At 41.9% G+C, this 26,139-nt stretch overlaps 1 protein-coding gene and 1 long non-coding RNA gene across 3 annotated transcripts in view; one reads left to right on the top strand and one right to left on the bottom strand.

Moving 5' to 3' along the window:
* Window positions 1-1,573: 1,573 nt before the first annotated feature.
* st8sia3 (ST8 alpha-N-acetyl-neuraminide alpha-2,8-sialyltransferase 3) lies at window positions 1,574-19,768 on the top strand. Of its 2 annotated transcripts, XM_030742691.1 has the most exons (5): window positions 1,574-1,947; window positions 11,172-11,291; window positions 12,771-13,328; window positions 16,713-17,012; window positions 19,228-19,768. In XM_030742691.1, the coding sequence occupies exons 1-4, from the start codon at window positions 1,694-1,696 to the stop codon at window positions 16,999-17,001; spliced, it is 1,221 nt and encodes a 406-aa protein (XP_030598551.1). In that variant the 5' UTR covers window positions 1,574-1,693; the 3' UTR covers window positions 17,002-17,012; window positions 19,228-19,768. The 2 variants fall into 2 exon arrangements, with proteins under 2 accessions (XP_030598551.1, XP_030598550.1); XM_030742690.1 differs by lacking the exon at window positions 19,228-19,768 and having other exon boundaries at window positions 16,713-17,629.
* The window catches only part of LOC115789320 (uncharacterized), a 69,628-nt gene continuing 56,625 nt past the window's right edge, over window positions 13,137-26,139 (bottom strand). The window contains exon 5 of the long non-coding RNA XR_004020682.1: window positions 13,137-13,300. This is a non-coding gene — a long non-coding RNA (uncharacterized LOC115789320). The remainder of the gene's footprint in view (window positions 13,301-26,139) is intronic.

The raw sequence follows: 26,139 nt of genomic DNA, 5'->3' as shown, positions 1-26,139 counted from the left end.
ATTGGTTTGATGTTCCGAAACACTTAAGTGTGGCAAACATGCAAAAAAACAGGAAATGAGGCAGGGGGCAAACACTTTTTCACACCACTGTATTACCCTCAGTATGTCTCTTCAGGAGTTTCCTTCCTCTTAGCTTCTTGTTCAGTTTTTCATGCCTCACTGTCTCCTTTCAGTATTAGCTGTTTGCTCACTTCCTGTTCCTGGCAGCTTCTCTCGTGTCCCGCTTTGACTTTTGATTCCTTTGTGCACACAGACTTGTGTTACTCTGAGCCAGTATTGTGAAGATACACAGCAGTACAAATGACCGAGTTCATACAGTCACGTTTTCTCCAAATAGCTCCTGAAAAAGTCATGAATGCCTTCATCTCATCACATCTTGTATTCAGGTCTTATACCTGTTAGATATCCAAATCAGCACTCCTGCTCTACAAATAAAGGTTCATTATTATTAGTGATAACATCCAAACACAGTGCAGTTTGAAAAGTGGTCGCTGTTGCACAATGTTGCTCTCAAACTGAATTTCTAAATATGCAAAATTAAAGCGAACAAAATCGTGACAGGAAGGCATCTCTACACCTCCATACACGCGTGTACATACGGTTTCTAAACCAAACACACATCATGTGGCCTTGCATATGACCATGTGTCAGAAAAAGGAAGTCTAAATGATGCTTGCGTTGTCTCCCAAACCCGATGAAACTCTTTCTAGATACTTTTCTTACCATCGTGATCATTTAGGAAACATGAACAGGAGGTTAAAGGAAACTTTCTACTGCAGCAGAGGAGAGAAGTGAAACCTACACATGAAACTCGTGAGCCATGTAGCCTGTTACTGAGCAAATACTAAAGGTTCATGCAGCAGCAGACCGACTGGTGCTTTGATGTGAGCTGAAAACAGTTAAATGCTGTCTTATGTCTGCGGATCTGTGCTACAGACTGACATTTGACGCCTCAGCAGCTTCCATGCTCGCTCTCTCTCTCTCTCTCTGCATCTCTGCCTCCATCAGGACACGGAGCTCCGCCTCGGATGCTGCTGGATCTGTTTATCTGATTACCCAGATACACGAGCTGCGCTTCCTTAAAGCGACACCCGGTGTTAATTAATTAGACTGCCAGAGAGAGGCCGGAGGAGGAGAAGAAGTAAGGAGACGAGAGAGACGCTGAGGCTGCAGCGTCCATCTCCTCCCTGCAGGATGCCGCGAGCCGCCGCTTCATCTCACTGCCTCGGGGTTATGAAACCGTCTGTAATCTGACCCTGCATGCCAGGAGAAAGACCCCCCTCCTCTTCTTCTTCTCCCTCCTCCCCTTCCTTGTCTTCCTCCCTCCTCTGCTCTCCATCCTGGGATACATCCACGATCAGTGCGTCACGCGGGGTCTTGTTGCGGTTTTTCTTCCGCTTTCTTTCGTTACCTCTGCGTGACGCTCAGGTGATGAAACCGGCAGCAAAAAGCGCGACCCTGCAGCTTGCACGGCATCTACGAAAAGCGTCAGTAAGTCCGCGTGTGCGCGTCCTCGTTTTCCTGGCGACCTTTCTGTGTTTCCGCACTCCTGTTTGCAGCCGGTACTTTTCCGCTCCCACGCAGTAGATGAAACCCCGACACACTGCATCTGCGCTTCCTCCCCACATGGGCTCTGAAACCTGCGTGAAGCGCTCCTCGTCCTCTCCGCGTCTCCGCTCTCGCCGTGCCGCTGATGCGGTGCGCCTGGGTGCTCGCTTTCTCCTCTTCCTGGCCGGTTCCTGATCCTCTGGGCCGGAGGGGCAGCCTCCTCCATCGAGGCAGGATGGTGCGGTTCGTAAGCGCGCTGGGGCTCGTCATATTTAGCGTGGCGCTGCTCATCCTGTCTCTCATCAGCTATGTCTCCATCAAGAAGGACTTCCTCTTCAGCACCCCAAGATACGGACCCAACGGAGGACCCAGGATGTACATGTTCCATGCAGGGTTCCGGTGAGTCCAGGCCAGGCTGTAGACCTGCAGATTGTTTGAATTACACCAGCTGAGCGTTATATTTTCGCACATTTCAGAGCAGCTTAGCTCATGAAATAGTCCAGTGCTGACCATCAGGTGAAGGCCTCTCCGCTGGGCGAGGCCTGCATGGATTTCATTCTCACAAAAATGCCCATTGCATAATTTACACCCCAAATAGCCAAAAGTATACGGACACCCACATAAGTAGCCTTCACTGTAAATGCAAACGAAGAATCAATTTAAAGATTTGTCACATTTTGTCCTTTTTTAAATCCTTTTCTGAGTAATGAATACTTCCCCAGTGACCATGGCAAAGATTCACCACACCGATTTATTTAAATCAGTAAAGCCAACGAGGAAGTTCTAAAAACTGCACTTCCTCTCAGGGTTACTGAAGGCTGACTCCAAAAATGAGACTCTAATCTTAGTGCTTTGAATAACAGCTCTAGCAAGGACAGTGTTAAAGACATCACAACCAAAACTCCTGAGGGTCCCAGAGAGTGGCCCTGCTGCTGCTGATCTTAACCACCAATGTTAATTATGTACTTGCAACTGTTAAGTCAGCTTAACTAAGCTGTATTAGGTGACTTAATTTTAATACTGTGTAGTACTTCTGAAGCGTGGTCTGTCTGGTCTTTTCTTTCCTTTATAGACTATAAAGTCCTTACTTAAAATTAAGGGAAACCTCAATGTTACAGCATAAAATGATGCAACCCTGACTCCACAAAATCAGGAAGCTGTGTGAAATGTAAATAAAAACAGAATGCAATGATTTACCCATGTTATTCACAAAAGAACATAGAAAATGTATAATTTTCAGAAGAATATGAGCTCATTTGTAATCTGATGGCAACAACACGTCTCAAAAAGGTTGGGACACAGCCATGTTTACCACTGTGTAGCATCCCTTTTTAACATCAGTCCATAAACATCTGGGACCTGACATATGGCAAACATATACAAAGAACAGGCAGCATCCATCCATCCATCCATCCATCCATCCATCCTCTCTGCTTATAAGGGCAGCAATCTAAGCAGATACCCAGACATGCCTAGAACATGTCACTTAGGAGGTGCCCAGGAGGCATCCTAATCTGATCTACGCACCACCTCAACCAGCTCCTTTTTATGTCAAAGAGCAGCAGCTCTTGGGTCTATCCCAGGGTCTCTTCCCAGTTGGGCGTGCCTGGAACACCTCCAAAGGGAGTCGGCCAGGAGGCATCCTCCAAAGCACCTCAGCTGGCTGCTGTCAAATGGAGGGAGCAGCAGTTCTACTTCGAGATCCCTCTGGCTCTCTGAGCTCCTTATCTCTGAGGCTGTCCATCTTAAGGAAGACACCTTCCCATCACTTGTGAATAAGATCCCAAGATACTTGGACTCCCTTGCTCGAGCCAAGCTCTCTCCCCGAACCCAGAGGGAGCAGTCCACCATCTTTCTCAGTGTTTAAATAATATTTCAAGAGTTTTGGATTTTAGAAACTGCTCGTACCTTCTTTCTTTTGTCAGTTAGACAACAGGATAAATGCCACTTTTCTGATTGGCTCAGTGTGCAATTAGCCTGGCTGCCACTTTAATACTGGAAGCAGGAGAAAACAGCTGGTGTGACTCTCTATGAAGTTCACAAAACACCTCAGATGATTAATGAATATATTTATATAATGGAAAAGAGAACATTTATCTCTTTGTCAAAAAGCAGGAGAGTGCAGTGACTTCCTCTCTTCTCTAAGTTTCCAGGAAGTCGCTGTTTACAGTTGTGGTTTGACACAAATATCAGCACGCTGTCCATCCAGAATCAGAAATTGTTATTTTTATGCTTTTACTACAGATGCTGCTTCAGATGAAGCCTACAGGCTCTCAGTTTCTTCGTTCTAAGATAAGCTAAATTCACTCTATAATTGCACTGACTGCTTCCTAACTCATCACTGGTGGATGGCATTTTTTTCTTAAATGATCTAAATGTGATACATGTTCTCCAGTCAGTGTGAGTGTGCGTCAGCCTGAAGGAAAACAGGGCATCTGTCACTTAATCCCACAGCTGTGAACTAGATCAGCGCTTCTGACTCTATTTTAAGTAGTTTTATTCTCATGGAGGAGGATGTAAGGAATCTGAGCTTCAGGGGAAACTCACCAGTTTATTACAGCTATTAAACCGCTTGGTAATGCAAATATCTAATCAGCCAATCACATGGCAGCAGCTCAGTGTATCTAGGCATGCAGACATGGTCAAGGTGACCTGCTCAAGCTCAAACCGAGGATCAGAATGGGTCAGAAAGGTGATTTAGGTGAATTTGAAGGAGGAGTGGCTGTTGGTGCCAGAGAGGCTGATCTGAGTGTTTCAGAAACTGCTGATCTGCTGGGACGGTCCCACACAATCATCTCTAGGGTTTACAGAGAAAGAGAAAATATCCAGTGAGCGGCAGGTGTCTGCGGGGAAATGCCTTGTTGATGTCAGAGGTCAGAGGAGCTGATAGGAAGGCAACAGTAACCCAAATAACTTCTCATTAGAACCAAGGTATGCAGAAAAGCATCACCGAAGCTTGAAGCAGATGTGCTGCATCAGCAGAAGACTGCACTGGGTGAAACTCCTGTCAGCTAAGAACAGGAAACTGAGGCTACAGCTGGTGCAGGCTCACCGAAATCGAACAATAGAAGACTAAAACACATTGCCTGGTCTGATGAGTCTCAATTTCTGCTGCCTCATTCAGATATTAGGGTCAGAATTTAGCATAAACAAATGAAAACATAGATCCATCCTGCCTTGTATCAACAAGGTTCAGACTGCTGCTGGTGGTGATGATGTAATGGTGTGGTGGATATTTTCTTGGCACACTTTGGGCCCTTTAGTACCAACTGGACATTATTTAAAGACCACAGCCTGCCTGAGTATTGTTATTAAACACGTCTTTCCCTTTATGTCCACACTGTACCTTCCAGCAGGATAACAGGGCATGCCACAAAACTCAGACCATCTTAAACTGGATTCATGAACATGACAGTAAGTTCACTGTCCTCAAATGTCCTTCATAGTCTTCAGATCTCAGTCCAATAGAGCCCCTTTGGGATGTGGTGGAACGGGAGATTCATATCATGGACAAATCTGCACCAACTGTGTGACGCTGTCGTGTCAATATGGACCAAAATCTCTGAGGACCGCTTCCAGCGTCTTGTTGAATCCGTGCCACAAAGAATTAAAGCAGTTTTGAATTGCAAGGTGTACCTAATAAAGTGTCCATGAGCGTATATTCCCAGTGGTTGGACAGGACTTCTGGGTATTACATCAGCGGGTTCTCCATAAGTGGTTTATTTAGTGATCAGCCATGCAGACACTCAGATTACAGAGCGTATATCCCTCAAATCTGACCTCATCTGTCAGGATTAATGTTACTGTCAGGTTTGTCTTTGAAACATTATTCCTCATAACGACTGATTAAGGATTAGCCTGGATCACATTTACTGCAGGTGTGAAGTGAATTTCTGCAGCATTAATTCCATCAGTGCAACATGTCATCAGTCGTGTCACGCTCAATGCTCTGTTGCTTCCACATGATCGCTCCTCTTCTGTTAAGCTACTCTTCCTACAGATGTTTCACATTCAGTGTGTGTGTGTGTGTGGGGGGGGGGGGGGGATACTTTGTGAAACATCTGTGCAGGATCACCAATGCAGAAAGTAGACACAGCTGCGATCAACATAACACAATACCAGGATTTTTGTCTGTATAAGTTTTAAAAGTAATACAAAAAACAATTTATCTAACTAATAACTTATATGACTTTTATACACAGTGCTTAACAAATTTGTCAGACCACCACCCAATGCCAGGTTTATGCCACAGCTGCACTAAATTAACAGTACTGATATTTACCAAGTCTACTGTGGGAGAGTCCACATTGTCCAAGCCTGGAGGGGGTCAGGAGCTCCCTGCTTTCTGCAATTTCATCCTCATCTCCAAAAGAGAATGAAGATCAAGTTAAAGGGGTTGAGGGGGTCGACAGGGGTCGACACAGAGGAGGGGCTCGAGGAGCGATCAGGGCTCACGAGTGCTGGAAGTGGTGCTGAGCTGCACGAGGAGAGGACCTTGAAGGGGGAAGCACTCACATTTAAATCAGGAATGGTTTTGCTTTTTTGGACTGTGTTATTTCACCTCCAACAAAACAGTGAAGTACAGAGATGTCTTGTTCATTAACTGCAGTGTTTACAGCAGCAGCATGCAGCCATATATGAACACATTGTATTGACGGACCATGATATTGGCAACAGCACGCCAATCATAGTGATATTTAGTTTGACTTCCTAAGAAGTCATTAAATCAGTTTTATCATCATGACACTCGTATACCAGCAGCTGCACTTTGTGCCCATACATGACATGAATCTGTGTGTGTGGAGCGGTTACAGTGCATCTCAAACCAGAAGAATATTTGAGTTTGTTTCTTATTTGAAATTAGAGATGAAGGTGACTGTGCCTTTGCAGCGCTGCTGGTTTATCTCCTCCACAGGTTGTGTTTGTCTGCTGGCGAAAGGCTCGTCTGTGTGTGGGAAGGTTACGATGAAGAGCGGAGGAGTGATAGGTGAAGCATTTAGACATGAAACAAGTTAGAAGAACACAAAGAAAAACTAAGTGCAGGTGTTTTGATTTAGTACCTTTTATATCCATCCAGCTGATATCAGTGTCCTTACAGCCACCAATTACAGTTTGCCATCCTTGGTACTGTACAGCCCATTTCCTGCTCATCATGATTAAAAAAGGGAAATCTGGTGTGTTTCTCTCGTTCATTAGCAGCAGCAGAGCTGGTTAGAGAGCTTTATTGTGCTTTTTGGTGTTTGGGGGACAGTATGCATTATGGAGGGTGAATATTGCCCTCCTAACCGTGTCCTCTGATCAGCACTAGTGATCACACAGAGAAATGACAGGCTGATGGGATTATAATGGAGAATGGCAAACCCTAGCACACAGTTAGGTACTGTATTATTTAATATTTCATTTAATAATACGTGTATGTGCTGCAAATGTTTTATTGGAAATAAGGATGCAGTACAATCAGCTGCCTCTCCAGTTAGCCCCTCGCCCCTTAGACGGGCTCCAGCTCTCTGGCTGTGGACTGCAGATGGCGACAGTAGTCCTTGTTCTGCTCTTCAGCCTCAGCGAGCTCAGCAGGTTCTGGACTGAGTGGTTCTCCAACTGTACTCTCACACCGATACGGTGGAACTGGAGGCTGTACGACCAGCAGACAAAAAAACTGGATGAGGACTGCTGCAACAGAGGTGGGACCAGCAGTTGGTTTGGGCTGGGGGTTGCTGGTCAGCAGTGACTTAACTTTCAAAATAAGAGCGAGAGGAGTAAATCCTTGAGTAAATCAAGTGCAGATCTCGTTGATGGATTAGAACATAAGGATATTAAAGCAAGTCACCAAATATACAAGTGAGTGGGAATCAATGACCTGCAGTATCAGAAGGTTCACTGTTTAGATTATCTTAGAGCAGAAAACATTAGGAACAGATTTCTGCTTTTCACAAAGACTGATGACAGAAAGCACCTGTGCTAAGAAAAAGAGGACGCAGGTTTTAGTGGGGCCAGTTCAGCTCAGCTCCCCAGAAAACTAAATCTTTGCTGTCTGACATGTTGGGTCAGGTCCAGAGCATGATGCTCAAACAGCGCTGGTCTGATGAGGGTTCTGGAGGCCGTCCTTGGCTTATTTGATTTACAACACGAGAGCTGCATTCATCCCCCCCTCCCGCCTGTAATAATTTCCCCCCTCGCTCACTGTCACCGCAGGCCAAGGTTATACTTAGAGTGAGTTAGATGTGGAGCAGAGCAGCATTTTGAAAAGAAAGCAAACACGTGGAAGTTTCCTGTTGTGGCAGCGTGAGAGTTAATTTATCATCAGGAAGATGGTGATTGCTCTGATGACTGTGCAGCCATTGGATGGAGACGACTTTACTCCATCTCATGGTCGCTCTGTCCTCTAACAAATCAACAGATATGACAATTCAAATGATGATATTAGTGATGCTGATCTTTCCTGTTATATCTTAATCAGCCATAACTGATTGCTATCATTGACTGAATCCTGTGGTTTCATTCAGGAGAGGGATGAGAATGATGCCACAGGTTCTGCTAGATTATATTTGGATGCAGCTTTTCCAGCTCTCTTGCTAAGTAAATGGAATAAGAATAAAAAGAAGGTGAAGTATTTTCTTATGGTCTCATGCAATAGACTGAATACACTCCTTATTTCACTGTTATTTCAGCAGCTGTTCTGTCTGGTAGTCTTTGGGTTTCGGTAGGGATGTATCCATAGATTGACCTTTCTGAGTTACCTGAGAGTTCCAGCTATTTTTAGCCAATTACGACACAATGTGACAATTACACCACTTCACACTAAATTTCCTCCCATCAAAAACTTTATTTCTCATTTTCCGTGTATTAGTTTCCATCATATTCACCAAAATCTGCAAAGCCCGTGACTTTTTGCTAACTTGTATTTTTTACTGATGGGCATAGCATTAGATAGGCTTGCCTTCATTTCACCATGATAAAAAGCCTTCCCTTTGCATGCACTGGATAAAAGCCAGACTTTAGAAAAGTGCATATCTTGCAGAAATATGGGAACCAGTCAAAATATGGGACACTGTCTCAAGATGTGGGACAGGAGAAGAAGGAATGAAAATGCTGTGGAGTCTTACAGAGAGAGGGACATCTGGCCACCCTGAATGCAAGCTTAGTGCGCATGAAATATCGGAGATGGTGAGTCTAAGTGCTAGTCCCACTTTTAGCTCAACACATGCAGGTTTGGTGTTCTCTCTATATATTCACTGCTAGCTTCAATGTTAGCATTTTGGTTGGAGATGTGTTGTTTTTCTGGAACCAGAAGTGACAGCAAAGAGGGTGGATTGCTAAGTTATCAGCTAACACTCGCTAGCTTAATAAACTATATGGGTGCAATACACAGATGCAGGTAAACTACAAAAATTTTAAACAGTATAAACTTATTAAAAATCAACCCATTAGACTTTTTTTTGCAGCAGTCTAAACATGTTTATTTCTGCTGTAAAGGTGGACATTTTAACATGGGAGTCTATGGGGACTGACCCACTTTTGGAGACTGCCTCAAATGGACATTAGAGGAACTGCAGTTTTTGATGCTTCATGTCTACATAAGACACACCTGAGGGTGATGGGATGGTGGGAATACCATTAGCTTTCCAGCTATAGGTAAAATTTCCTTCAAAACTACATATGCCAGCCTCTTACTGGTACTCGGTGAAATATCAGAGGATTAAAAACATCTTTCAGACTCTTGTAACTGACACACCTCACCAACGCAAACAGTCTCATTAAAACCACTACGATGTACTGCTGTCTATTTTCACTTTCTCACTGCACTGAAAGTGTTTTGTCCAAATCTGTCTCTCGTTGTGTGTGATGATCGCAGGTCTTCTTATTTTTGGGTGTTACTAAATGTGCCATGCTGTCACAGTAATAAGTTTGCTATTGAGCCATTTAGATGATCGTGGTGAGTATTTGAAATGCACCGTAGCGTCTGCATGCCTGGTCTTCAGCTCCAAAGTGAAATGATGATTAAGAATGAGTGAGTTATTTTTTTTTTGTCTGTGTTTTTGTTTCATGCCTCTCCTGCAGCGAGAGGCCGCCTCGCAAACCCGACCTGAGGTGACTATAGAGCGCTGATGTTAAAAATGGAAGGATGCAGTGCAATCCTTTCTTTTTTATACCTGGGTTTATGCCTATGGGTATGCATATGTCTACCGACTGCTGGCAGCCTATTTACCATCTTTTTCAGTAAAATCATCTGCAGCTTCTGCAGCTGTTAAAGTCTTTGTGTAACTAGAAACACACAAAGAAACGTCAAACTTAAGATCCTGAATTTTCTCCTGAGCCATTTAAGTGTTTTGGTCCTGAATTTGATTAGAGGCAGCTAAGACTAATTTAAGAAGACTGAATATGTTCAAAATGTCAAGTTTTAATTGCAAGAACTCAGCATATAGAAAATCTTACAATATAATACATACCTGGTTAATCTCCTAGTTGAGTCTTGGTTTTATTATAAATACTCATGGGGATTGTTATTAAATGGAAGCTTCTTGCACTGCAAATAAAAATGTTCATCTTAACATGTTTGTCTTTAAATTTAGATTAATTTTTGCACCTTTGAGATGTGGGCTGATGTTTTAAAAGCATCCCAGAAGATGGAAACAGTGCATGAAACTGCTTTGGGATGAACAGTTGATATTTCTTGCTTTAAATATGAATAACTTGTTAAGATGGACAGAGTTGCTGCAACTATTTGGCCTTATTATTGCTCATTTTCCTCAGACTCCTGAAGAGTTTTCATTCTTTGACTGAAACGGATCCGCATGAAGGAAAAAGAGTAAAAGTCTGTGTTTACACTGAGCTGAGTGTAAATCCCTGCAGATGATTTCCAAATGAACAGAATGACGGATATTTGCAAAATAGCTCTTTAAGGTCTTGAACATTTCAATAAGTTTGTTTTGGAGGCATTTTAGTTTTTGTGGCTCTCTTCTTGGAGAGCTCCTCCTGTTTCATATTAATAGTTTTAACCATAATTTATGTTAAAAACATCACTGCAAAGAAACTGTGAAGAAACAGCAGCTGCTAATCGAACAGGTTTTAAACTATTCAACATTTTTGTAATTTCAGGTATTTCTTCACTTCATTTAAATTCCTCTCACATACATTTAAAGTCAACCAAGTATTTGTGGCTGTGGTGAGGCAGAGAGGGCATGCATGCTGCATGTACGAGCTGGGATATCAACAGTCCTGAGTGTTTCACCCAATTATAATGTGGCATAATAAACTTTATGCCATAAAAGTAAAAGGTTTTCTTTGATAAGTTGCTTCTTCTTGTTGCTGTGCTATAGTGCAGTTTCTCGTTTCATTGAGAGGCCACTGAGCCATATTTTTTTAGCTCCAGATAAACTTGTATTGATGACCCGGCTAAACTGTTGGCCTGTTAAAAACCTGCCTGACTGCCTGACCTTTCATTGTTATTTCCTAGTAAAACCACTTACCCTTTGATGATGTTAGAAGCTGCTTAATAGTTTGCCAAAAAGCTAAAATGCTTCTCAAAATATTTCTAAATGCAACTGCATGAGTCTGGCTTCCTTTTATTAAACAGAAGACCAGGTTAACCCACATGTCTCTTCCCCTCTTCCTCCTCTGTGTAGCTCCCAGTTGGCGATGAAGTACCTGGATCCAGCTTTTACTTCTCTGACTAACGCTCTCAGCGAGGACCTGCAGAACTCGTCTAAATGGAGGCACAACAGCACTGCTTTTAACCAGCAGAGGTAGGTTACACACTTAAAGACGCACAAACTGTATCTGTCTTCTGCAGTGGCTTCTGGTGGCTGTGAAAGCTTAGCATGCTTTTAGCACCTCCAGCAGAGAGTGTTAGTTGTGAAAAAGTTTGGTTCATTTCTTGTGTTATTGAAGGGCTGCTGTTCAGAAACATTTTATTGAATGTGAGTCCCGTATCACATCTGTTTACTGATGCTGGACCATTTTGAAGCTCTTATTTGATTAATGCAGGATATTCTTTACAAAATAAAAGTGTGAACTTAAAGAGTCTGACAACCAGGGTTTGAAGTAGGATCAGGTGAAACCCTAAGATTCGCTACAGTGGTGAAAAATGACTCTCCTCAGGCTACTACATTTGACTTTTCTCTACTATTTCTGGATTAACAGAGGTATACTGTACAATACAAAAACATAGTGCAATTCCAATGCAAGTGCAAGCCAAGTGCCTTCATCTTTAAACCTTAAGGAAGTTTTCTCACCAGACTCTTAACTGCTTAGGATAATTCAGATATATCAGTTTTCAGAAGCCTAAAAAATAATATATTAATTTTCTTTGCTCCTTTCTAGGCAGCTTATTTGCTCACCAACATTCAACATTAGCAAAGAGCAAAGAGGTGTTTAAGTGCCCGAAATGGTGACCATGTAATGACCAGTACTCAGTGTTCATGCTATAGCCAGTATAAGAGATGAACGTAGTTCTATGGGTCTAAAAATTCAATGAGGATATGCCTTAAACCAAGATTTATTTATGGCCACCAGGGGGCGATACCTGTGGTTACAAAAAGACTGCTGGTCCTATAAGTCTGCAGGAAAATAGCTCTCTAAGCTGACCTCTGTGAACACTTTCCTGATGAGTTTATGGGTTCAGTCACTCATTTTGGGTCATATGAAATAAAACTTGGCCTGTGTTTTAGAAAGTAGGATTACCCAAAGTATTCTGATTGTTTAACAACTTAGCCGACAAGTGTTTCACAGTCAGATCCGCCCCTCGCTCGTTACATCTGGTTTTAAAAGACTAAGATGGCGCTGATGAATAAGCTCAGCTTGAGGCTTCAGACCGGGACTTTGGAAGCCAGTGTTTGGCTTTACATAACTATGTCCATCATTTAAACTGTCTGTAGTTAACACCAGTTGTCAGACTCAAATGTATTTGTGCCAGAAAAAAACTGCAGCAAAGTACACTGAATACTTTTTAAAACAGAGTCTAAACAAACAGACAGAAACCTTAAAAAGTTATTCATAGTGCTGTTATACATACAGGAAACAGGGCAAGAACCCAGCAAGGTGGAGGAGGGAGACTCTTTTTTTCCTGTGTAGCAACCTACTGCTATCATCTTGCTTTATTTTTTGTCCACCTGGAACAACTTACAGCACTTATTCACTGCATATACTTTGGTGGTGTTCTGCACACCTCTGTACATTTATAGTAGCTATAACAATCTTAAGGGAAATATCTTTCCATCTTGCAGGATGGAGATCTCTCAGTACATCGACATACCTCACAACTTCACACTGACTCGAGACTCGGTCCGTATCGGACAGCTGATGCACTATGACTACTCCAGCCACAAATACGTCTTCTCCATCAGCGAGAACTTCCGCTCCCTCCTCCCGGAGGTTTCACCAATCCTCAACAAGCACTATAACGTTTGTGCTGTGGTCGGCAACAGCGGCATCCTCACCGGCTCACGCTGCGGTCCCCAGATTGAGAAGTACGACTTTGTCTTCCGCTGCAACTTTGCGCCGACTGAGATCTTTAAAAAGGACGTTGGGCGTCGGACCAACATGACGACCTTTAACCCCAGTATTCTGGAGAAATACTACAATAACTTACTGACTGTGCAGGACAGAAACAACTTCTTCCTGAGCCTGAAGAAGCTGGATGGCGTCATTCTGTGGATCCCAGCGTTTTTCTTCCACACGTCTGCCACAGTGACAAGAACGCTGGTGGACTTCTTTGTGGAGCACAGAGATCAGCTCAAGGTCCAGCTAGCTTGGCCTGGAAACATCATGAAATATGTCAACAAGTAAGAAAAACAGACTATTAAAGTACATCCAGGTGTTATATCATTAATATCCAGCACATCAACATGCAACAAAGTCCTCATCCCCACCTGTGATGACTGTGTGATTAGTAACAGTAAAAAATCAGGCTGGTGTTACAAAGTGTGAGCAAAAACATCTGTAACTCCACTCATAAAAAATACAGAAGCATACTTGATATAAATTTGGCTCATCTCCTCTTCAATGTCCTCTCCCTGTGCACCACTGGACCTCTTCCAGATGAGGAACCTGCACTCATATTTGTATGTCTGTGATGTGCACTGGATTTTCCTCATTGTGTTAAAAAAAACATGTGTTTCCTTTTATTGAAGAGTGCAAAGAACACAAAAACACAAACAGATTTGTGTTGCTAGTAGAGGTTCAGAGCTGCGTAAGGAGGTGACCCTGAAGGAGAGATTGGCCAAATTAAGACTGATCATTAAGGGCAATGCTGGCCCACATTGTCCTTAAGTCAATATAAAAGGGATGGGGTATAAAGAGGCATCTCTGTGTGGCATTTACATGTCTTCCAGTCTGTGGGGACTGATTTGTTTTTGGATACAGCCTCCAGTGGCCATTAGAGGAACTGCAGTGAGGTTGCAGCTTGGTTTTTGCAGATTTAGTTCTCTGGTACATACATGTGGTCATAGTAATGAAGGAATGTGTCCCTCAGTAGGACTTATTGATGCCTTTAATAGTTTTTGGACAACAGTAGAGCTCCATGGCATGTATCAGGCTTTGGATAGATTTTTGGTAGGTTAAATTCATTTCTAGATTTTGATCTTCACTAAATTTGTTTAAAAAATGTTCATTATCAGCCTCATCAGTGGGCTTACTAGATAACATTTGCTAAATATGTTTTGTCACTTGCAATTCTTTACAGTTTTTCCAGTCTATATAGATATACACGCTCACTGCTTGTTAATGCAAATATCTAATCAGCCAATCACATGGCTGCAACTCACTGCATTTAGACATGGTCGAGATGACCTGCTGAAGTTCAAACCGAGCATCATAATGGGGAAGAAAGGTGAGTTAATTGACTTTGAATGTGGCACACTTGTTAGTGCCAGACTGGCTGCTCTGAGTGTTTCAGAAACTGCTGATCTACTGGGATTTTCCCACACAACCATCTCTAGGGTTTCACATTATGGATGCGCAGCTGATGTGCAGTAAATGCATTATGCTCTCATATCAATATGGACTAAACTCTCTGAGGAATGGTTCCAGCATCTTTTTGAATCTATGCCATGAAGAATTAAAGCATTTCTGAATGCAAAAGGGGGTCTAACCCAGTACTAGCAAGATGTAGCTATTGAAGTGGCCGGTGACTGTATTTGCATAGCCAGTTAAGGTTAATAGTAAACAGCTGATCAGATTCAGTTCTTTCTGCTTGTTAAGATTAGACGGGTACACAGCTGGACTCCATTTACACCTGGTAATAATGGTCATCTCTCTCTCTGAGCATTTATAGGCCACAACTGTTGGTGCTTTTTCTCTTTCTGTGCTTTAAATGCCCCTCATCCACCTCCACACTGTTTATAGAAACTAGCAGAAACTGACTGACTGGTTGTTTTGTATTGAGCTGTATTCTATATGGCAAAGAGGAGATTTAGGCTCCAAAGCCGGATTATAAGGAAACAGCTATTTAGTGAAAGGTATGGCACACAGCTGGAACTGTGTGTGTGCGTGTGTGTGTGTGTGTGTGTGTGTGTGTGTGTAGAGAGAGGGGGATTTAAGTTGGGTTCTTAGTGTTGTAGTGGCAGAATAGGGCTGCTCGTACAGTAGTTTAATCTTTACCAATCCCATTATGTCTACCTGCTCTGGAAGAATTACCACTTTTAAGCAGCTCAGACGGCTTTAAGGACTCGTGGAGGTGCTTTTGTTTAGGCCAGTTTGAAGCGTTTCCCCCTCTGCGATGCTGCAGAGCAGAAATGCTAGATGAAAGCTTTAGCAGATTATGGTTTATATATATATATATATATATATTTTTTTTTTTTTTAACCCCCTGAAGAAAAAGTGAGCAGGACGATATTCCTTTCTTTCTGTTTACTGAAATTCAGGCTTGTGCCTATGCTGTTTACATAAACTTAAACTTTAACCTCTCTTTATTAAAAGCACTTAAAGACAAAAAAAAGGGAAATTGGGATCCAAACAGAGAAAACAAAGAAAAAATGATGGTCTGCATAACCAGATCGCTGATATTTCCTTTTATTAACCAGACCAAAATACTATATACATGGTGATATATTAGGATCTCTGCACAAAGACTTCTTTCACCATTTTGCCATTTTAAAATGCTCTTATGTGGCTGCAAAGACCTCAGGCCCACAGGCCTAAAGATCGGTCTAGAGAAAAACGAGTATTCCCCGAGTTGTTTCTGGCTGCTGCTGGTGAAGCAAAGAGGCTGCTGCATCAACCCCCCCCCCCCCCCCCCCCCCCGCCCCCCCCGTAAAAGCTCCACTGTGCAGCTATTTGTGACAATTTCACGCTAGTAACTGTCAGCAACCTCCAGCAACCACTTGCCAACTGATTGGGAAATAAACACTTTTCTTTAGCAACTGGTGGTTGCCAGTGGGTCGCTGACCGGTCTCTTGGCCTTTGTGACTGAGACCTAACCTACAATTTTAAGTAAGCAAAGTACAGGCTGTTCCAGGCTAATTTCTAACTGACCACTGTCAACAAAAACACTGTGACAACTAGAACTATCCATGAAACCTGGTTTCCCAGAGTAATCCTGCTGATTGCTTCCTGAATACGATTCACCTTGAATGCTTGCTGTCTATATAGAAGATAAAAATGAGTGAATTAAGACATTTCAGTATAGTGATGGTGGGTATGATGTGGCTGTAAATGCTGAGTAAGAGTTGAGTTTGCATAGAGAGAAAAATAAAACCAGAGGAGATCAGAAAACAGGAAACTTCTCCTGAAAAAATGCATCAAAAAAAAACCTGTTTTCTTCTGATGAGCGGTAATGAACGGCAGGACGGGAGCATACATGCATAACAGAGTGGTGACTGGTGATGAGACACAAGTGGAAACACAGTCAAACACAGTGGAGACTGATGAGGAACTAAAGCAGGAGGTCAAACCGAAAGACTCCTGCAAAAAACTAAAACTAAAACAAAACCAGCACAACAAATCCAGACCAGGTTTTTCTAGTTCATTTTATCAAGTTCTTGCTCCTATGTGTCACTTAGTTACTGGGTCACACCATTCTTTTTTTTTTTTTTTTACAGTGTTTAGTACTAAAAGTAATACAATTCACTTCAAAAGTCAATAAGTAAAGTTGTGAAACCCTGAATTATTAATGTAATCTGTGACTGAGCAGCTGTGAGTGTCAGTGTTTTTGTCTTCGTACTCCACAGTTACTGGAAAACCAAGCAGCTGTCGCCGAAGCGCCTGAGCACGGGCATCCTGATGTACACGCTGGCTTCTTCCATGTGCGATCAGATCCACCTCTACGGCTTCTGGCCCTTTGGCTGGGACCCCAACACGGGCAAGGAGCTGCCGTACCACTACTACGACAAGAAGGGCACCAAGTTCACCACCAAGTGGCAGGAGTCCCACCAGCTGCCTGCCGAGTTCAAACTCCTCTACAAGATGCACACAGAAGGACTGCTGAAGCTCTCTGTGTCCCACTGTGCTTCGGGCTAAAACTGCAGCAGGTACCGTGCTCCTTCAGGCTCCTATCCAGCACTTCCACAGGGCAGAATTACAGAAAGGACGAGGCAAGCAGTTTAGTCAAAGGCAGCAGCTTGACTGTAAGGCTGAGTTTGTGCAGTGGAGATCAGCCTCGGATACCTGAGCAAAAGCCCATAATCCTGCGCTCAAGGTGAACTGTGACAGCTCAAGAAACAAGCAGTGTATTCATTTTCTACTGCTCATAAATCTACAGCTGAACAGCACTGCTTTTTTTTTTTTTTCAAGAAACAGGTGGACTGTCATGCAAAGGTGGTCTACAGATGATTATGACAGCACTGAATTGTTTAATAGTCTTTTAATCACTAGTGCAGTCTGCAAAGTGTAAAAGACGCACATCAAGCTTTCATGTCATTTCACCGCAGCACTGATGCAGACACATGTAAAAATAAAGTGCCATCCAGAAATGATGCCATGAAGGCCAATCAGATTCAAACACACTTTCGTGGTGGTTCCTGATGGCAAAGGTTGTGATTTTTGTGGTGATTTTCCAAAAGTTGCAAAGTGCTGTCTTATGTTAGTCTCATATTATGATAAACAGCAGTGTGGTGCTGAGGTTTGGTAAACTTACAGACTTGTTATCAAAGCTGAATACAGTGATGCTGGGATCATACTTACACTATATTGCCAAAAGTATCCGTATGAACCTGAGTAACATCTATTCTTAATCCAGAGGGTCTAATATGATGTGGGTCCACCCTTTGCAGCTATAACAGCTTCAGCTCTTCTGGGAAGTCTTTCCACAGGTTTAGGAGTGTTTATGGGAATATCTGACCATTCTTCCAGAAGCACATCTGTGAGGTCAGACACTGATGTTGGAGAGAAGGCCTGGCTCACAGTCTCCGCTCTAATCCATCCCAAGGGTGTTCTATCAGGCTGAGGTCAGGACTCTGTGCAGGTCAGTCAAGTTCTTCCACACCAAACTGGCTCATCCATGTCTTTATGGAGCTGCTTTGTGCACTGGTGTGCAGTCATGTTGGAACAGAAAGGGGCCATCCCCAAACTGTTCCCACAGAGTTGGGAGCATCAAATTGTCCCAAATGTCTTGGTATGCTGAAGCATTAAGAGTTCCTTTCACTGGAACTGAGGGGCCGAGCCCAACTCCTGAAAAACACCCCCACACCATAACCCCCCCCCCTCCACCAAACTTTACACAATGCAGTCAGACAGGTACCATTCCCCTGGCAACCACCAAACCCAGACTCCTCCATCAGATTGGCAGATGGAGACGTGTGATTCATCCCTCCAGAGAATTCAGTTCAATTCAGTTCAATTCGAAGCTGCTTTATATTGTAAAGTAAAGACCCTACAATAATTACAGAGAAAACCCAACAGTCAAAATGACCCCCTATGAGCAGCATTTGGCAACAGTGGGAAGGAAAAACTCCCTTTTACAGTAACTGTATCCACTGCTCTAGAGTCCAGTGTGCTTTACACCATCTGACACTTTGCATTGAGCTTGGTGATGTAAGGCTTGGATTCAGCTGCCATGGAAACCCATCCATGAAGCTCTCACTGTTCCTGAGCTGATCTGAAGGTCACATGAAGGTTGGAGGTCTGTAGTGATCGACTCTGCAGAAATTTGGTGACCTCTGTGCACTATGACCCTCAGCATCCTCTGACCCCACTCTGTGATTTTACATCACCTACCACTTCATGGCTGAGTTGCTGTTGTTCCCAATCACTTCCACTTTGTTATAATCCCACTAACAGCTGACTGTGGAATATTTAGTAGTGACTGGACTTGTTGCACAGGTATCATCCTATCATGGTACCACGCTGGGATTCACTGAGCTCCTGAGAGCGACTCATTCTTTCACTGATGTTTGTAGAAGCAGTCTGCATGCTGAGGTGCTTGGTTTATACACCTGTGGAAGTGACTGGAACACCTGAACTCAATGATCTGGATGCTGAGTGAATACCTTTGGCAGTATGGTGTAAGTCAGGGGCATCAAACTCAGTTTCACTGAGAAACATGGATCACATCTGGGGCCAGATGTAAGTGGAGGGTACTGACTAGTTAAAAATATCTTTGATTTTAGCTTTTGTCCATTGTTTTGATCATTTTTTCCATATTAAGACAAGAAGAAGAAACTTGACAAAGATGGTGCTGGAATTAAACACAATATTTTCCCTTTGGCCAAGAGACCTATCAGACTACAAACCTTTCTGTTTTCACAGCTTCCACAGTGCCACGTACGGAGGAGAACAAAAGGAGATTCCAGGTTTTGGCTTTCATTGCTCCACCTGAAAGCTCCAACACCATCAGCAGTCTTTCCTTTCATCATGTCTGCTGTTATATGAGTGCTCAGTCTGTATATTTATCACAGTGAAAGGATTTGCTAGATGTGTAAATGGTGCCTGGAGAAGTGGAAATACTCTACCTTTTTCTTTTTTTAAACAGCTGCACATATGAACACCCTGTGTTACAATCGCTGGAGTATGAGAATATTTTTGTATTTTTACTTCACCCACCACCAGCCAAGTATTATTTTTTATATCCACTTAATTTAATTTGTGTTTGTGTCCATCTGATGATTTAAGTCCAGTTGTCGTTGTCCTTTAATCTTATTAGCTGCTAAATATTCCTGTTTTTAAGCCGCTGCTTTTATTTGTCTGCTTCGTATGATTTACTAACTTCTGTTTTCTAACTTCTAATGTCAGCGCTCCAATCAGAGTCAACCATAAATTATATACTTTTCAACGCAAAGAGCTATATTTTTCTTGTCAATAGTAGGACTGAGCAATTATTTTTAATATTATTTACAGGAAACAAGATAACTGGGGTAAAAAAAAACCTGCAGCCATGCCATGATGGAGGCTGCAGGTCAGAGCAGAGCAGAGGTTGCTTTATGGTCAAAAGCACCACTTGTGTGCTCCTAACACTCGACCCCTCCAAGTCTTTTTTTTTAAAATTTCCATTAATGTATTTAGTAAAATAAATAAATGCACAATTCTTGAATGAATAATCATATTAAAACTGACCAGAATAATCAGTGAATCCCAACTGATGTACAGAGTGCAACCACAGACTGTATTTAAAAGATGGAAATTGCCACTATGACATCACAGTTGGTTAGTGAGGACTGTTTCCATCTTGGTGTTTCAAAATTGTTCACGATGAACACGAGGTTATGTGACTTTGAAACAGAGGCACACCGCATGCTCATTGGCTAATGACTTGTCAATCAAAAGCCATTAGATGCATCCTTTTTCTTACTTTAAAAAGGAAGTTAATTTACCAAATTAACTTTGGTTTTTATTCAGTATAACCTGAAACTATCAACTGAGTGCATAAAGTAATCAGGAAAGTGTTTCCTGAGGTCACACAGTAAGAGATCCGTTGCAGTCGCCCCCTGCTGGCCCTTAGAAAGAATGCAGGTTTAAGGCATGTCCAGCTTTTAAGAGTCCAGCCCATCCAACTAGAAAGATAAAAGACATTAATTTAAGGCGACTAAGAGAAATTAAAATTAAGATGCATCTACAGAACTTCTAGAACAGAAGCTGTGGCAGTATGGCGCCTCCCAGATAACCACACGGGACCTCAAATTCGTCCACTGGTGGCAAAAATTTATATTGCTTAAACCCAAGTGAACCCTCACATACTGACTGATGTAGAAACTGTATATTTTTAGCTGCTTGTTTCGAGCCTCAGACAATTCATCACTTTACCCCAGCAATAATGAGAGACTTTCGGACTGAGCCACGCTGACGTATTTAAGAGTGAATCAGTGCCATAAACACCATTGACACCATGTTAAAACACACATAGGCCAGTTTGCTGTTTTGTAAAATGAGCTGTGTGGTAACATTACCTCAGCGGTGTCACTCAATAAAACAGTGAAGCTGCCACAAATGAACGGAAAGCATTTAAAAATATAGTTTAGGAAAACGACGTGTTTATATTTGTGTTTGTATTTTTTTAAATAAATGACATCTTTATTTTGTGTAAAGGGACAACCCTGCTAGATATACAGATTGTTCATTTTAGCAGGTGGGTCTGGGTAACATCCACCCCTTTTTAAAGAATTTCCTGCTATTTGCAGAACCTTTATCAGAAAAACTGTCAGGTTAAAATAAATACGCACATTTTTTTTCATTAGAAAGGAAACATCTTTTAGTTTCTGAACATTTGTTTATCAAACTGTAATTAAAACAAAATCCAACATTGTAAAAAAAAAAAAACTTGAACTGGAAATAAATGGAAAATTAGCTGGTAATGCTATGACAGTACATCATCTTTGTTTTTACAGAGGTTTCTGTAAATGCCAAAATTCAGTGGGTTGTTAAAAATTTGGAAAAAAAAATCTGTTAAAAATTAATACAGAATATTCCTTCATTGTAAAACGGTACGTTGCACTGTGTGTTTTTACAGATATGTTTTACACTGAATCCTGACTGTAGGTGGGTGGATGTTAAAAGGTTAACCTCAAATTCTTGTGAGGCAAGCACACAATATCCATTAACTTCATCTAGAAGTAAAGAACTACTTGAGATCAGTAAAAATTATTATAATTTTATTTTAGTGCAGGTTTCACATCACAAATAAATCTTTTTTTTTTTTTTTTTTTTAAAGTTTGTATTCAATTCAATTTTCTGTATATAGCACCAAATCTCAACAAGGCCATCCTGCTGTGGCTACAAAGAGCTAAAAATGAGGTGCTCGACAATAATGAGAGTAAAATTGGCAAACTTCTGCACAAAAGTTCAATGTACTGTACTTCCATCCATTACTCTGTCCACACCCTTACTATAGTGACACATTCAGCTCTGGTGCTGAACGTTTGGCATTTGCAATGAAGTGGGAGTCTCTGAACTTCAGCAGATTGTAGCTCAAAGAAAAGACTCAGCACCCATCTGGGGAAGTTATTTTGAGACCCCAAACTAAATTACTGTATTATTATTATTTTAATTTCAGTGGTCACTGGAACATAAAAACTGCATGTATTGCCAGAAACTTTGCCCTAAAATATGGTTTAAAAAGCATTTCCCTCCCACAACTTATCCTCCTGTTGTCACCAAATGGTTTGATCAGTGTAGTAAAATGAGTCCAGGAGGGTTTCACCAACGGGAATCAAAAGTTTAACCTGCAACAGGTAATCAGACCAAGAGGAAGACAGCACTGTTATTCACACACAGAGGACTCTCGGATAGTCGTCTCTCTGCCAGCTCGGTCTCAGCAGAATGCGAAACGGTCACGAAAAAGCAGTTTAGTCGTTCGTGTTCATGGAGACGACCTTTTTTCACTGACTCAGCATGAATTTATAAGTAATGTGTTTCAAGAGGAAGTATATTTCATGTATGTTGTACAGACAGTGCCTAACCCTAACCTTAAGTATATTGAATTAATAACATATTAAAAATGATATAAATGATGTGTGAAAATCTGCGACTCAAACGTGGGTCTCTTGGCTGAGCATTGAACCAGCAGCCACTCAAGCCTTCGGATGCAAAATTTTCTGTGACGCTGAGCTGATGAAAAATTGTGAAATTTGCTCCTGGAAACAAGAATCAACAGATTAGAGGTTGTGATGATCTCACAAACTGCTGTGAGACTGAGTTGTTTATATATTTCTGATCAAAGTGATAACTGGTTGATGTAATTACAAAGAGTTTGAGGATCTGACATATCTATAAGATAAAGTTATAACATGTTTTTTTTTGTGCTTACAGAACTGGTTAAGTAGCAAATAGCAGCAAGAAAAGTCCTTGTTTCTCGGGTTGTTCATTGGATTTCATTAAGTATAACAAGCCTAAAGATAAGACATAAATTATTTTACAGTGATTAATCCCTGTTTGTTACAGAAATACGCATATATGCATATTTTTCCATATCATATCCTGTAAATGGGAAAAATCCACCCTTGGTGTAAACTTTTTGGCCCGCTTGGCTTTCCGTACATATTTGCATCCATATACTCAGGTACAGCTGTACAAAGTTATTTCATTATTTATTTATTTTGTTGCTTCCACTGGATGAAATGATTTGTTATTTGTGTTTAATTAGAGATGATTTAAGACGCCCTGTGATTGTTTTCAGGTGTGTCACGTGTGAATGATGATATTTAACATGCTTTTTTCTGCAGGGGAGCATCTTTGTGTCTTTGTGGGTTTTTTTCATGTTTAGCAGAAATGAGGGAAGCCGGGACGATGTTTGGAATCTGCAGCTCAGCTTTTCCTGCATTTTGCTTCTTTTCCCTTTAAATCTTCGATAGTTTGATTCCAGAAAGATTAAATATAATGTTTTCAGGACTTTGACAAAAAGATTGTCGATGTGAAGATTATGCTATTTTCTGACTTTAGTGGAGTTTTCCAAGATGTAATCATATTTTATTTTTGTCCTCTTGTTATCATCTTTTATTTTTATAGTGTACAATACTAGAAAAGTATCAGATAAACAGCTTTTCCTGGGATGTATTTTTTTTTTTGCGTTGTGAATGCAATGGAGCCTGGCTTCATTCACATCCATGTCTTAGAGATCATTTGAGTAATATATACTAGAACCACTTTAAGATATCACAAACAATATGCTGTAGATCAAATAATATGTTTTAATCTTCCAGTACTTGAAAGAAACTGTATGTACTCAGTATTTATTTAATTATTCATTAAACGAATTAAATGATCGGTTTAATGAAGTGAGTGGTGTCTTCTTCTCCTCTGGATTTGATTGGTAAATGATAAAAAGCTCATCACGTTCTCTCCTCAGTCTGCACAAAATGAACAAACTGCTGATGTGAAATCATCCTGAAGCTGCCGACCGCAGTGGAAACGATCGTCTCTATCAGACGTTATCAGCAGTGAACAATGATTTGTCCACGTTGCACGGGGGTAAAACCCACTCTGTGACCTTTAATCTACACGAGGAAGGACGCGCAGGTCCGCGTGTCATCACGTGTTGACCCTCTGACACTGATGTGATCGCACATCATTGCCTTCCAGTGAAGTATTTGAGCATGTCGGTGCAGCAGCAGCAGGAAGGTCCTGGGTTTGCTCTACCTGTCAAAGTGCAGCCGCATCACTGATTAAAGCCTTATCACACAATGCTCTTTGTCTTCTGTTCAGGCTGGTGAAAACCCAGTTTTCAAAATGCGCTGGGATGGGGACTGAACTGTGCACACATGCTTGCCTTGGACGTGGGTACCTGCATAATTTTGAAGCCTATAAACACCAGGTTTGATGTGTAGGATCGTTGTCCTGTTGGTGTCCAGATTTCAACCATCTAGCTGTTGATGCCACTTTGTGAAACGTACCAGTTCCACTGGCAGCATAGCAGCCCCAGAGCATGCTGCTGCCACCACCATGCTTCACAGCTGTTACAGTGTTCTTAGGTTTGAAAGCCTCAGCTTTACTCTTCCAAACATACCTCTAGGCATTGAGGCCCAAGAACTCAATCACGTCTGACCATCAAACTCTTCTCTTCAGAAGGCGTTTGGCTCGTCCACGTGGGCAGCTGCAAATTTCAGTCAAGCGTGAAGGAGTCGATTTTTGGAGCGGGGGCTTCTTTCCTTCTCATCCATGGAGACGTGAAACTGGCTTCACTGTGGACGGTGAAGTTGATGACAGGCTTGAGCCTCGGTGCTTCCTGAACATCCTAACCAGTTTCCTGTCAGCTGAGGGAGACAGTTTGGATCTTCTTCCAGATCTTGGCTCACTGAATCAGAATAACTTGTACTTCAGTTGTTTGAACTGATGATCCTGGAATCTGCATTTATTTAGAAGTTCTCCTTCTTGGATCTTCACTGACTTTCTTGGACTTTCCCATTGGTCTGAGTATTATTGGTCAATCCAATGAGTGCTGTCAGATCCTTTTTATGCTGCAAAGAGAAACTCCCATTTGTAGACAATCATGATCACTAATGAGAAGTTATTAGGCTTCATCAAGTTAAGACATTGTAGAAGCTTCAGCACCACTCATTAAAAGGTTTAAGTGACTGTGTGTGTGTATTTGAGCCTGTGTGAAAATCCTAAATAAATTTAAACTTGTGTACACAGTTCTTGTTATTTAAAGATAAAGAGAACTTCAAAGAAATCATTAAAAGCACAAAATTACCACAACATTCATGATGAGTGGATTTGGACTTCTGATTACAACCGTAATAAAAACCAGTAGTGCATAAATGATAACAAACAGATGGTCATAAAACATAAAAACATGTTAGCTGAGCTGTGAGCTGTTAGTAAAACTGCGACTGCAGGTTACGACGGCTCCTTAAATGCTCGGTGTGGCTCAGACCATCAGGATAAGATGATGATGATTCAACAGTTTGGACTCAGTAAGCTACATCGTAACCATTTGCAGAACAATATTTCCTGACTCCAAACTGCCCCCCCACACAGATGACTGATTACATGACCCCCCCCCCCCCCCCACACACACACACACACACACACACAAACACAAGTTGCTTGTGAGCCGTATGTTTGAGACCCCATTCTCTTTTAACCATCATCAGGTAATTCCTATATTTCCTATATACATGATTTGTGTTTAATCATGTGAGTCACAAAGCCCAGCCTGGAACCAGGCCTCCTGTCTGTAGGGGCCTCTGTTAGGAGGCGGCTGTGGCTCAGGACTCAGAGCGTCTGATCTACTGATCAGAAGGGAAGTAGTTTAATTCCCGGCTCCGGCAATCCACACGTTGAAGTGTCCTTGAGCTCCTGAAGATCCTGAACTCCAAATCACTTCCATCACTGAGAGAATGATTGGTAAAATATGAGTCCACAGTAGGAGCAGATATATCCATCAATTTACCCTCTGACAGGTCAAACATAGTCAGGAATAACTGAAGGGACATGTCTTCTTCTTCTTCTTCTTCTTCCAAAATGCCCTCCTTTTACTTCAGAGGTGTCCTCACTTAAAGTATAAATAAAAATGTTTTTAAAATGTCCTGATTGAAAGTGTTTTATTGGTCTAAAATGCCCACAATTCTTCACAAATGCAAGCACACAATACAAAGAGAGGTAATCCTGCAGGTCGATACTCTGTGAACAGCAGAGGTCAAAGGTCACAGAGCGTCTTCGGGAACACTGCAAGGCGCCTGAGAGGAGGAGACTCAGAAAACTGCTGGACTTTAAAAAGTTCGGCTCAGG

Source organism: Archocentrus centrarchus, chromosome 12 (genome assembly GCF_007364275.1).
Source record: "Archocentrus centrarchus isolate MPI-CPG fArcCen1 chromosome 12, fArcCen1, whole genome shotgun sequence".
NCBI classification, from domain to species: domain Eukaryota; kingdom Metazoa; phylum Chordata; class Actinopteri; order Cichliformes; family Cichlidae; genus Archocentrus; species Archocentrus centrarchus.
This window is presented reverse-complemented; position numbering and strand designations above follow the sequence as displayed.

Coding starts and splice junctions, on each gene's coding strand:
- st8sia3 (XM_030742691.1), top strand. CDS start 1,694: ATGCGGTGCGCCTGGGTGCTCGCTTTCTCCTCTTCCTGGCCGGTTCCT. Junction 1,948..11,171: donor ATGTTCCATGCAGGGTTCCG/GTGAGTCCAGGC, acceptor TCCTCTGTGTAG/CTCCCAGTTGGCGATGAAGT. Junction 13,329..16,712: donor ATCATGAAATATGTCAACAA/GTAAGAAAAACA, acceptor CGTACTCCACAG/TTACTGGAAAACCAAGCAGC.